At 34.2% G+C, this 14601-nt stretch overlaps 1 protein-coding gene across 1 annotated transcript; it reads right to left on the reverse strand.

Moving 5' to 3' along the window:
- Positions 1-5518: 5518 nt before the first annotated feature.
- On the reverse strand, positions 5519-8763 carry LOC140975387 (probable nucleoredoxin 1). Its single transcript, XM_073439080.1, has 4 exons — positions 8427-8763; positions 7068-7547; positions 6499-6978; positions 5519-6415 (listed from the first exon to the last, which is right to left on the reverse strand). Exons 1-4 carry the CDS (start codon positions 8541-8543, stop codon positions 5729-5731), a joined length of 1764 nt encoding a protein of 587 aa, XP_073295181.1. The 5' UTR covers positions 8544-8763; the 3' UTR covers positions 5519-5728.
- Between the last annotated feature and the right edge of the window lie 5838 nt (positions 8764-14601).

The following is a 14601-nucleotide window of genomic DNA, read 5'->3' on the forward strand; positions in this document are numbered from 1 at the left end:
CCCTCTTTTTTTTATTTTTTTTTTTTTCACGGTTGTTCCAGCCTATTTCCTTCTATCAATTTATCATGTTTTAATCATAATCAATCATATTTTATCATGTATTGGCAGCGTGTCTGTTGGAATCAAAAACGATTTCAAAACAAGCATAGAATCGTTAAAACTTTGAAAAATACGTAACGCATCGTAAAATAATCGAACACCTATTTTTTTTTCATCGAAAAACAATTAAATCATGCATAATATGATTTGTATGATGTTAAAAGAGTTTAGAAAACGTGCCTTTACGTTTAAAACGCTTGAAATATGAATACCGTAGCAGTGGAAGTCGGTGACGAACGGAGGACGATTTCTATTTTTTTTTCTACCCTTTTCTCTTGTCAAAACCCCTCCAAAAACCCACCTTGGGATAACCGGGAGTCGGATGATCGTTGTTGGAAGGAAAAACGAGGAAGAAAGTCGAAGAACAAACGAGAAAAAAATCAAAACTTTCATCCTTCCAAATCCCTTGAAATTTCGGCCAAGGCTCTCTTTTTCTTTTAAATTCGTGTGTTGTGTGTGTGGGTTTCGGTGTGTGTGTGTTTTGGTGTTTTAGGTGTGTGTAAAAACTCTTTTAAAAAGAATTTAAAAAAATTTCTAAACACTCAATTAATGGGCTTAATTAAGCCAAGCTTTTTAATTAATTAATTAAGCCCATTAAGGTTAATAAAATTATTAGACCTTAAATTAAAAGATTTAAAAATACATCTTTTCAAAAATCTCCCAATAAAATACATAAAATTCATTGCTCTCTCCAATTACTTTAAATTTGACCTTAAAAAGCAATAATTCTTAAAATATTTAAAAATAAATATTTTCTTGACTGAAATAAAATTTAAATTTTAAAACTTTAATACCTTAATCGTCTCCGTTCCTCCGTCATCGACCAACCACCGATATTCGGGTAAAATCCTTAATTTCATGTAATCATGTCATATTATCATTTAATCATGCAATTATACATTTAATCATATAATAAAAATCATGCTAGCATTTAAAATCAATTAAAAAACAATTATGCAATTAAAACAATTTTGCATGCATGTGGTTTACGTAGGTTGGTTTTTCGGACGTTACACTAATGGTGTACGACCATAATTACAGACTATTTCACTCGATTATTGATAACGACTTGGACAGTTCGAGGGAGAGTTGTTTAATGCATCATCAAATGATCACACATCAATATAAATTGACATCTTTATATCCTTACTGATGAAACATGCCGTTTACATTACAGATGCTAGTTTCAAGCTCAAGCGATCTTTATCTTTATTTTAGGCGGCTAATTCGACTAAGAACCTGATTAAAATATATGATACATTTCCCCATGAGTTTCATGATCTTACATTGAGAGACATACCTCATGGTACCTATAGTATATTCAAAGACTTTATCTATGCAATTTGCATGCGTATAAATATAAAGTAAATGTCATAATTAGATAAAATCGTAAATCTTTATTAAAATAAAGATTGTTTTTACATAAAAATTAGTAAAGTTCATGCTGCAAATTAGCTCTCTGGACACTACTCAAACACATATATGTGGATGTTGTAATGTAAGAATTCTATTGCACCCGGCCAATGTTTTTCATCTTTAATTTGAAATACATTGACACCGGATAATAAAATAAGGAGTAAGAAGTTATATTTTAGATCACAAAAATTTAATATGTTTTACTTCCGAAAAAATTTCTTTATCATACATTTTTGTTTATCATTATGCGTTAATTTTTTATAATATTATAAAAATTAAATATCTTCAAATCAAAACCTCAAAGATTCACCTTCTGAATAGTTCAGCCATTTAATGAATTCACGGAAAAATTGATTGTTATTAATTTTTATACAATAAAAATTCATTTATTTTTCCAATACTAAGGCTTATCAATTTGAAAAATAAATAAATAAATAAAATGACTGTACAATTTCCGCAGTGATGTGTACAAAAGAAATTACTATCACTCATTTACTACCAATAACTACCATATTTAATGGAATTCAATTTCAGATTCAGTTTCCCATTCCAATAAATCTGGATAACATATTGACATACTATCTCCTCTTTCACACACATTTCTTAGTTCATATAATCGCCCAAACTAATGTTTATTTATATTTGACAAAAATTTATGTGAGACATTCTCACATGTCGTATTTTGTGAGACAGATCTCTTATTTGGGTCATCCATGAAAAAGTATAATTTTTTATATTAAGAGTATTACTTTTTATTGTGAATATTGGTAGGGTTGACACGTCTCACAGATAAAGATTCGTGAGACCGTCTCACAAGAGAGCTATTCTTTATATTTTATGTTTTCGTATAAAATAAGAGAAAATAATTAGAAAAACAAGATATCTAAAACTTTACTTTCGATATTTAACCTTTGTATTTCCACGTAAAATAATTTGAAAAACAAAATTTATAAACAAAATTTCTATTTTATCTTTATTTAATTAATTCAAAAAATATTTGCAATTTTTTCAAAACATAATTAATATGGTTAAATTGGTAAAAAAAAATAAGAAAAAAAAATATTGGTGGAAAAAGAGTTATATATTTGGGATAACCGAAAAAGTAAATGAAACATGTATAATTGGGACGTGATAGTAATTAAAATTGTCATATCGATCCCTGTAAAAAAATAACTGAAATTTTTTACGCCTATTAAAGCCCGAGATAAAATTCGAAGTATATTAAAATCGAGAAAATTGTTATTTTAGTCTTGTAAATTGACATATTTTGCATTTTAGTCTTGTAACATGTCAAAATTTGATTTTTATCTAAAAGTTTAGATTTTTTTAGTTTTGGTCATTTTTTGTTAAAAGCCATTAAACTCACCGAATATTTGATTATTTGACATCATTATCTCCTATGTGGCTCATATGACACAAATAAAACATATGTTACACATATTAAAATCCTTCTATCTAAGAAAAAAAAGAAATCGAAACTCAATATTCACAACAAGAGGGAAAAAAGCTTGTTGTTTCTATTTATTTTTTGTTTAGATATATTTTAATATCTGTAATATATATTTTATTCTCGTTACATATGCAACTAAGAAGAACATCAATGTCAAATAAACAACATCTATTAGATTTAGTTATTTCAGACGAAAAAGACTAAAACAAAAATAAAATCTAAGTTATTGAATGAAAGCCAAAATTAGACAAGTTATATGATTGAAATCCAAAATATATCAACTTACGTAACATTCTCATTAAAATTAGAATGTCAAAAATTATTTTCCGAGATCATTTCACTTTGAACAATGTGCATGGGAATATCTCTGTAATTAAATCTCCATGATTTCATTGCATGTTCTCCTACTTATTATATAGTTTCAAGAATTGCAGTTGAATTAGTTGCACATGGCAAAGTCCTCGGGCAGACATTCCCAATCTTTAATACTATAATAATAATTTTAAAATTTGTATAAATTTTAAATATTTATTACCTAATTTCCTTAATTTTAATGATGTATAATTTGAGTGCCACATTGGTTTTGGATTTCTTGATTTGGCCACACATCATATCGACTGGTTGAGTTCAAGCTACTCTAAGAACATTATTCTAAAAGTTAATTTAATTAGTTATATATTGTTCATATATGAACCTTTTGATCCATGATTATAATATTACCCTAACGATAACATCTCATCAACCATATCAACGAACAACCCATCGAAATGTTAGTTCGATCAAAGTCTCAAAATTTATCCAAAAATCGAATATGGTACACTATTAAACACTTGAAACCACAACCTTAAATTTTTTTCCCGACAATATATCATTTTTGTATACTTTAACATCGACCTCATTTTGGATTTTTGGTCTTCTTTGTTATCAAAATTGAATCTTAGTATTATCTCTTTCGATTTTGACAATTTTAGCAATTTTTCTTTTTTGTGAAATGCACACATGAGCGCTACGTTAACGTTAGTCTAGCATTCCATCCTTAGTGTAAAAAAAATGAAATAAAATAGAAATTTAACCGAACCGAAAATCAAAATAACAAAAAAACAAATATATTTAACCAATATTTATTCTTACTCTCTTTGCTCCAAAGCACTAAAATAACTTTTTATACCTTCTATATAATAATTTTTCCACTACTTTTATCTTTTATTATTATTATTATTATATTAAGTCTGAATACTATGTATACTTATTGTTTTGGATAGGTATTATATACTTATTTTCTAGTTCTCTTGATTTGATTGGTTGAAATTAATGTTTTAACAGCAATAACTACCAAAGGTTTATATAAAATAAGACTAAAAATCAAATAGTAAAACATCATATATCATATTTAACTTGTTATCGTATCACTTTTTTCTTAAAATAATGAAATTATGGTTTATCGTACGACTTATCTAATGACTTTTTAATGTTAATTTTAATACAAATATTAATTATTGAAACGTATCAAGAATAAGTTAAACATTTACGTAGAAATACCACATGCTACGTAAACACATGCATGATCAACTATAACCCATGAGGGGATACAAAAAGATAACAATCATTGATATTATATATTCAAAATTGAACTTATTATATGATCATCTCAAGCAAGAATTTAGGAAAAATATAAAGGATATATTGATTTATATTTTCTTGTGAAAGGAGACTTTTGAGAGCCTTCGCGTGGAGATGAGTCGTTTTGTTTATTCACTAATTTATGAAAGGAGATTTTAAGTTTTGATTCACTAATTTTTCAAATTTTGATTAATTTCAGACTATTTTGGTCCAATTGTTGATGTTACGCTGAAAAATAATGGTATGACAACGAAAAATGATGACGGTCCGTCAAAATTGCTAACTTGTAAAACATCACATCAGAATTGGGATCAAATAAATTGAAAATTGAAAACTAATGTAAAAATTATTGTATTTGACACTTATCCTTTTATCAAATGCAAGAATAATAACATATAAGGTAGATAAGTGTCAAATTCGTTCAATGCAGGAGAGATGAATGCAAATAACTCTTTACTAAATTTTGGTGTACACGACATCATATGATTTTAATTGATGGTCAAGATGTTTCGTGATATTCACTGAAAATTTAGGGTCCGGTTCCAGAAAGTGACACTAGTCCAAATGCAGACCTCGAATTTACTCTAGGCCTGAAATCACGAAAGAGACCATATTTTTCGTTAAAATTTAATTGACTATTTATTAATATATTTTAAAATTTAATATATCAATTCATAATCACATAATCAAATCATGTGACCTCACATATTGAACAGAACTGAATATAATTTCTTAATGCTCGAGTCATTTTTGAACATTTCAAAAACGAGTTATTATAAGTCAACTTTTGTCCCCCCAATCAATCCTATCAGATATGATGTGCCCCTCCCCTAAATTCTTTGAATTGATGAAATTTAGGTAGCATTGGAAGTAGGATGATTTCCCTCCAAATTTGTTGCCTTGAGACCAGTCTCGTCAGCAATCGGATCAAAATAATCAAAAGGACGACGACATACTACTTGAACATGTGACAAAAACGAACATTCCAGCTGGATCTCACACAATAACATATAGCAAAGTTGCGTTAACAATCACACACTATAATATGAAGTGCGTAATAGCAATCATTTATAATTTTCTGATCATTACCACACATTATTAAACCTTAAAAATACCTTTGTAAATTTTATAGCAGCTGCAAGTTTATTTCTTGGAACACTGGTCTCCATCACAAATCCAACCCTCTCCACCCTTCTTTTCTTCGACATCTGAATTTTCCGGTTCAACTTCAACTGTTTTTCCCTTCTTCTCATGATCACTATCAAAAGCACATCTTGGATGCAAATCAAAGTCACAATCTTCACAATAATAAGACCATATCAGACCCTCTTTGTTGCAGCTGTCGCAGTTAAAGAACGGACGTTTCGTGAGCACAAGTTCGTCCTCATGTAGCGAAGATTTCAACTTTTTGGGCCATCCCTCAGCCATTTTCTCGTGCCCTTCTTCAATCTTTTTGAGTCGTTCTTCAGTAAAGGGATACGCTTCTGCACCATGACACATGATAAGTTCCCTAGCGTTGGTTGTGATTGTCTTGCCTGTGGGCCCGATTGCAACGAGCATGGGGATGCCACGGACCTTAAATAAGCGGCTCAACGACTCCTTCCTTTTATCACCGAATGGGATAGCGAGCCATGGCATGGATGAGAAGAATTCGTCGAAGGAAGTCTGGTCTCTGTCACTCGAGATGAAGACCACTTCAAGTGCTTTGCCTTCTTCTTGGATCTTCTGATAAGATTCTATGAGCTTGGGTAGGAAGGCACGGCATGGTGGACACCAATGTGCCGAGAAGTAAATAAGCACAGTTTTTCCAACAAGATCATGCACGGGAATCTAAATGAGAAAAAAAAAAATTAAATAGGAAATCGAAAAACATGAGAAATGAGGCAAATACAATGAACACCATATTAATATACCTTTTCACTGTCTTTTCTGATCACAAAATCACAATCTTTTGACACCAGAATTGATTCAAGAGTTTGTGCTTCCAATTTCGCCTTCTCTATCTCTTGAAGTTCGATGAATTTCTGGGGTGTGAAAGGATACGCCTTTGTGCCGTGCTCCTCAATGGCTTCGGTGACATTGGAATGCAGAGTTTTCCCCTCTGGCCCGATTACGACTACAGTGGGGAGGGAATTGAGCTCAAAATAACGGACTAGTTTCTCACAAAGTTGGTCCTGTAAGGGGAGTGAAAGCCACGGCATTCGTTCAAACTCTTCTTTAAACGATGGTTCATCATTGTCAAGGGGTATCATAACAATCTCAAAGTCCTTTTTTGCTTCTTTCAAACTCCTATATACTTCAACGAGCTTCGAAGTAAAAGCAACGCAATTTTTGAACGTGGCCAAAGAGAAATATAGGCCAATGGTTTTACCTTCGAGCTCAGAGACACGCACCTTGCAAACGCACAGACAAGAAAGTTCATTATAGTGATGAGTAAATCTAATTCGCACATTACCGTGGGATGTACAAGTAAAATACATACCTTTTTCCCATCAGCAGTTATCACATAATCTCGAGCCCTGGAGACAAGCAAAGATTGCAGTGACTGATTCCTCTTAGCTTCTTCTTCTTGTTCCTTGAATTTTCCGATTGTTTCACGGTCAAAAGGGTATCCTTCTGCCCCGTATTCTTTCACAATTTTCACTCCTTCAGTAGTCAATACTTCTCCATTTTCGTTCAGAATTGCGAAATGAGGTATTCCCCTGACAGAGAACAACCCATTCAACTGCTCACGAGTCTCCGATTCGGAAAACGGAACAGCAAGCCAGGGCATTTTCAAGAAATATGAACTAAATGAATCATTATCTTTATCACCAGAGATGAACACAATCTCGAATTTGCTATCTGGAACAAGTTGATCATACATCTCAACCAGTTTTGGAGTGAATCGTTGACACGGACCACACCATGATGCAGAAAAATATAATCCAACAACCTTTCCTTTCAGACTATCCACTGTAACCTGGTCAATATCATGAAGTGTTAAGTAACTTTCAGCCTGTAAGATGAACAACTAATACATCTATAAACTTCTAGACTGAATTTAGATCGAGTAATTTGAAATCAAGATTTTAACAACCTAAGCTTACATTTCAATTGCTCGCTCCCCTAGCAGAGACGTTACTGCTTCCCAACACTATATATGAAGACAAATTTACCAATTCAATTGCACCACTTGTGAGGTTGAAAGATACGATTTCGCCGGAGAAATTTGATTTGAGTCAATGAGTTAAAGCTTGGAATTATTCAAGTAAAAGCTTAAATTTAGGAGCCATGAATTTAAAATCTAACTATATGAAAATTATCCATGAACCAAAAATACATTTGAAACAAGATTTTTTATGACACAATCCAATCATCTCCTATTCTCCTATGTCTCTTTACCTTTCATGCCAAAATCCATGAATGACAGCTAAAAAGAGACTAAACAGAGAAACACAGTACAAATCACTGAACAAGCCATTATCATAGTCACCATGATCATCATCATAATCTTCCACTTTCTCAAACACATACAAAGTAGGGAAAAAAAAAACACATTTACAGATTCCTCATTTCAACCCAAAAAGAATAAAATCACAAAAAAATGATTAAGAATCAAATTTAAGCAATTTCAATCAATTTATGATGAACTCAAACACCTACTGAATGAAAAAAAAAAGAAGGGAAAAAAGAAAGATCTTTCCGCAAAATAGCACACTCCCAGAAGCTAAAGTTGAAATCCCAACCAAAAAAAGAGGAAAAAGAACATTAGTAATTTTCGAACCGAGGAAACAAAATTTAAGCTCAAGAGCAAGAAAATAAACTTGTAAGAATATTAACAACAAATGAAATGGATCACCTGGTCACCGTTGTTCCGAATAAGGAAATCCCTGTTTGCAGAGCATAAAATAGATTTAAGATCATGTTTAGCATCCCCTTCATCAACACCCATTGCACCCTTTTCTTGGACCTCCATTGTTTTTCCCGATTTCAAAACTTCAAGAAAACGAAAAACCTAAAATCTTGAATGAAAATCGATCGCTCAAGTCCTGTGACAGAAACAGGTATAAATAGAAAAGGATTGCTTTAGATTTTCTTGCAGGAGACTTTTGAGATTCTTAACCCGTAAGTTATTGTTTAGTATTATTAGAAATCGAGATGACTCGGAGAGGAGTCGGTGCCACGATGCTGACGCTGACGCTGACGACGCTGACGCTGACGCTGATGCTGATGCTTTGCTTAAATCATATGTTTAACTGGAAATGCGAAGAAGTTTTTGATCAATCTGGGCCGTACACGGCATCGTATGGTTTTAATCCATGGTCAACATGCCTTCTATTTTTTATTTTCTTTTTATATTTTAACTTTTTACAAAACTTTTTTTAAAAAAAATTAGAGCATAAATGATTGAGTAGATTTTCTATAAAATGAATTGATTACGTTAATATTTGAAGTTAAAAATAATATTTTTCATATCATAAGATTTTAATCGATAGTCTAGATGTCTTCTATTTTCATTTTCTTTTTTTATTTTAACTTTTTACTTAATACCTAGTCAAATCTTTTTTTAAATATAAAAAAAATTAGATTATAAATAATTGAGTAGGTTTTCCGTTAGATGAATTGATTATGTTCATATTTGAAGTGAGAAATAATATTTTCGACATCGTATGGTTTTAATCAGTGGTCAATAAGATACCTGCTATTTTCTTTTTTTTTTTGAACTTTTTACCTAATACGAAGTCAAATTTTTTTATTAAATAAAATTAGAGTATATATTACTGAGCATGTTTTCTGTTAGACGAATTGATTATATTCATATTGGAAGTGAAAAGTAATATTTTTAATAATATTCTTTATATTTTCAATCAAATGGAAGATTGATATCACAAATTGACTAGTCAAACGATCTTATCTAAATTTTTTTATAAATTTTTTTAGTAAACTTGGAAGTTGGGAAAAAAATATTCGTCAAGCTAAGGGGTGATTTTAATTTTACATATTTTGAAAATATAGTGGAGGACAAAAATTTATGAGTTGTATTTGTAAGATGAAACTTGAAAGTGTACATATATATTCATATTTATTTCTTGGGAAGATGACTTTTATTGTGTATACCAAATTACGTATAAAAAATTATATTTCAATTCATATTTATCAAAATAATTATAATAAGGATGTTAATTCGGGTGGGTTGGGTGAGTTGGGTCGGGTTGAGCAATATTACTATTAAAAAATTGCTCAACCTGAACCCGAGCCACCGAAACCACTCAACCCGAACTTGAACTCAAATAAACCTGATCAACCCGATTTCGTTTTTTTAAAACATTTTTTTTCAAAAAATTAAATAAAATTCAAAAAAAATATTTTAATTTAAACACATAATAACAATATCTCCCTCATATATACGATTTAAATTTGAAAGTCTAATTGTAGAAAAATAAAATATATTTACTAAATCAAATAAACAATTGTTTAAAAAATAAAAAATATTCAAAATAAATATTAAATTATGAAACTTTATGATATAAATATACAATAAATATTTATTCAGACATACAATATATAAAAATATAGGTAATATTTATTAATTATATTTTTTTTAAAAAATAACATTTTCGGGTCAACCCGGGTTTACCCGAATCCAACCCATCCCGATCAATTTTTTCGGGTCAGCTATCGGTTCCAACCCGATCTGACCCGAACCCGATAATCTCAAACTCAAACTTGATTTTTTTGGGTTGATGGGTCATATCTGATTTTGACACCCGTAAATTATAAGAAATGAGTTCTTCTGAATTGTCTAAAAAATTGAAAAATGTTAGCCCAAGGAAATAAACATCGTTGTTCAGATTAGATCCAGTTTATAATATCATAATTAAATTCTTTTGTTTATGAATTTCCTCTTTAGTTTACTTCAATTTTAAAATTTAATTTCTTAGTTATGTGGTTTATCGATGGAGTTAGAAATAATAAATGATTCATAATTCACATTTTTTGTTTTTAGAAGTCAGATTTCACAATTTTGGCACGATTCATGTCTGACATGCGCAAAATTTTCTGTGCAAACAAGATCATATATTTAGTTATGCTATGATACGCTCAGAAATTTTTTTAATATGAAGAATAATTTAAAGAAGAGTAGATCTCTTATGAGACTGCCTCACAAATCTTTATCTGTGAGATTGATCAATCCTATAGATATTCACATAAGTTTTTGCCTTTAAAGAAAAGTTTCATCAAGTATCTAGTAGCACATTTTTTTATTTATTGAACTACAATTTATTTAATATGCAAAATAAAGTTGCATTTTAAAATCTATTTGAAGATTTATATTATTTTTACTCGAAAGACAGGCAGTTTTATGAGTTTTTGAATTTTCTTATCCTTATTACATACAAAATTATCAAATAGAAAATTAAATAGTGTAATTGAATTTAAAATTTAAAATTTAAACCAAGAATATGATCTCTTGATTTTGGTCAAAAAGATTAAGGCATATTTATCATCATTCTTGAACTTTATTACCATTGAATTCTCTTTGATATGCATTGAAAATTTAAGGTTCAGTTCCAGCAGGTGATACTAGTGCGAATGCAGACGTCGAATTTATTTTGAGCCTGAAATCACAAAAGAGAACATTAGAAGGGGCCGAGATGGGACGTAGCTCCTCCGACGCTCAAGTCAGAGACTGTGTATCTAATGATAGAGCAACTAAAGGTGCTGCTGAAAGTCAATATCGTGAATGAATGAATTGGACACTCAAACCTGGTATTTATTGGAGCGTACCTAGGCCGGAATGGGTCGAGGGTCCAGAATTTGGATTGGGCCTAATTTTGATGGGCCTAGTCATAGGGTATCATCAGTCTCCTCCTCCCAAGTCAAACTGAATCGCAGGTTCGAAATTCGATTAATTTCGTTGTCCTCAGTTTACAATATGTGAGTTGTGCATTTTTCTCATGTTGCTCGTTAGTCTCCAAAAATTCGGAAGCAAATTAAATCAACTTTCCACTCTGAAGGGCCAGATCTGTGTAGGGCCACTTAATCCTCATTTCCCCAACACAGTATTTCCTCTTCACTTCATTCACCAACTCTCCCCCGCCTACGCCTCACCTGTGCGCTAGCCCTAGCACAACCACACCCACCAGCTTCACACGCTCGCCCATAGCCACGCTCTTGCACACCCTCGCTCGTCCTCGCCAGCCCTCACCCTCGCCAACACCACCCTGCCCTAGCCGCCTCGCCCAATACGGCCCGCTCGCAATGTGCGCCTTCACCCATACGCGCTAGCCTTCCTCGCCCGTCCTTGTCTACTTGCCCCTCACCACCCTCGCCTGCAGCCTTCTTGCCCAGCATAGCCTTCTCGCCCACACAGCCTTGCCATCATCGCGTGCGCCTCCCAGACGCCCTCGCCCACTGCCTGCGTGTGCCCCCAGACGCACTCGCCTAATGCCTCGCATGCTCGCTCGGCCATCTCCAGCACAGCCTTGCCCTCACCGCACGCGCCTCCCAGCCTCGCCCTGTGCGCCCCTCCGAGCTTAGCACCCTCGCCTTTCTTCCTCACCAGCGCCCATCCTCGCTCGTCCGCCTCTCGCCCTCGCCCACCGGCTTCGCAGTCGTGCCCTAGCTTAAGCCCATGCAGCCTCGCCCCTCCCTCTCCCTTGCTCATGCGTGCCCCCGCACACCCTCGCCCTCCTCACGCCACTGCCCTCCTCGAGCGCTCGCCCTGCTGCGCCATCCCACGCCCGAGCAACCTCGAGCGCCCAATCGCTCCGCCCACCACCTGCTCGTTCCCTTGGTTTTATTCATCTAGTATTTTGCGTTTTAATATACTGTTTCTTCTGAACTTATCTCTGACGTTTTGGAACCACTGGGGTATGAGCTTATTGAAGCTCATTAGCTAGAGGGAGATTTTACCGGAACTCTCTCCTTCTCCTCACATTTTCTCTTCGGCCATGCTCGAGTTAGTTAATAAAATCAAACTTTTGCTTCCACCTCTTCCTCTTCTTTGTTAGGCATATCCTAAGTAGATAAAATGTGATTTACAATCTCCCCACCACTTCTCCTCTGTTAGGAACAGTCCAGATAAAAAAAGTTCCACCTCCTCACCTCATGACTCCTCTGCTAGGCGATGCATTAGTAGAAAATTAAAAGTTTCACCTCCTCACCTCTGACTCCTCTGCAGGCGAAGTAGGAAACTAAAAGTTTCACCTCCTCACTCCTGACTTCTCAGCTAGACGATGCCTTAGCAGGAAAATAAAAGTTTCACATCGTCACCCCTGACTCCTCTGCCAGTCGAAGCAGGAAAATAAAATTTTCACCTTCTAACCCCTGATTCCTCTGTTAGGCGATGCCTTAGCAGGAAAATAAAAGTTTCATCTCCTCACCCCTGACTTCTCTGTTAGGCGATGCCTTAGCAGAAAAATAAAACTTCCACCTTCTCACCTTCTAACTCTTTTGCTAAGCGATGTCTTAGCTTGAAGATAATAAATTTCAATCTCCCCAACTCTTCTCATCAACTAAGAAAAGCTCAAGTAGGTAAAATTTAATTTTCAATCTCCTCATCTCTTCTCCTTTACTTGGCATAGCCCAAGTAGATAAAATTTATTTTTTCCTCATCAACTCTTCTTTTCTACTAGGTGCAGCCTAAATATGTAAAATTTAATTTTTCTTCTCCCCAACTCTTCTACTCTACTAGGCGTAGTCTAAGTAGGAAAATTTAATTTTTAATCTCCTCGCCTCTTCTCCTTTACTAGACATAGTCTAAATAGGTAAAATTTAATTTATTCTCATCAACTTTTCTCCTCTACTAGGAGCATTCTAAGTAGGTAAAATTTATTTTTTCTTTTCCCCAACTCTTCTCCTCTACTAGGCGTAGCCTAAGTAGGAAAATTTAATTTTCATTCTCATCATCTGTTCTTTTCTACTAGGCATAGCCCAAGTAGGAAAATTTAATTTTGAAACTCCCAAAATTTTGAAACTCCCAAAATCTTCTCTTCTACGTACTAAGCATAACCCAAGTAGGTAAACTTCAACTCATGTCATCCTCATAATAGAACAACGTCCATGAACTTAATACAAGAACTTGGTTTTATTATTTTCAACCGATTATGCAGGAAAAATTCAGAAACGAAATACATTAACAATAATGTCAAGAGTAATATGTTCTAAGGTGGTAAGTATTTCAGGGCCTCGTTAAAGCATCGCTCTGCGCATTCTCCAACTTTTCTCTCTATCCTTCTTTTCTCTTGTCTATCAATCAGAGGCAATCTAGCATCACTCTCAACCTTCTCCTATTTCCCCCACTTCCAATTTGATTCTCTCACCTCCATCACCTTGTCTCGATTCTTTTACAGAGGAACACTGGATGAGAATTGTCATCTACCTCTACCTTTATTCTCTTCTCTCTCACCCACACCTCTCTTCCTACCCCATCTCTCCGCCCCCTCAACCCTACTTCCCCCAAGTCGCTGCTCCATCCTCTTGTGTCGTTGTGCCTCTTCTAAGTTCACATACCTTTCTGCCCGAGCTAAAATATCATCATAGCTCAACGGAGGTTTCTTGACTAGGGATTTGAAGAATTCTCCTCCTCTTAGTCCTTGGGTGAAGGCACTTATCATAATATCAGGGGTCGCCACTGGTATCTCCAGCTCTGTATTTTTGAAACGCTCAATAAATTCTAGCAAAGTTTCCACTGCTGGGCTGTTCTCACCAACGTGCCAAGGAACACCCCGCACCTAACTCCATCTGAGTACTGATGTAACAAAGCCTCATCCTCAAATCTTCCCAAGTATTCTCCTGGGTCAGTACGCCCATCATACTCTCCCACGCTTGATTGACTAAAACTTGGGGGAAGCCTTTCCTCCAAAATGGCGGGGAAAAAGGACTTTTTTCTTGGGCGCTAGAGTTCTGTTTCTCAATTGATGTCGCAACATTCTTATCTCCCCCCACATCTCCTCCATCTCTGGATTCTCCCCACTAGGGAGAGGTCGCGTCTCTTCGACCCTGCTCTGACGGTCCTCCTCATTCTCCTC

This window comes from Primulina huaijiensis, chromosome 4 (assembly GCF_012295235.1).
Source record: "Primulina huaijiensis isolate GDHJ02 chromosome 4, ASM1229523v2, whole genome shotgun sequence".
Lineage (NCBI taxonomy): Eukaryota > Viridiplantae > Streptophyta > Magnoliopsida > Lamiales > Gesneriaceae > Primulina > Primulina huaijiensis.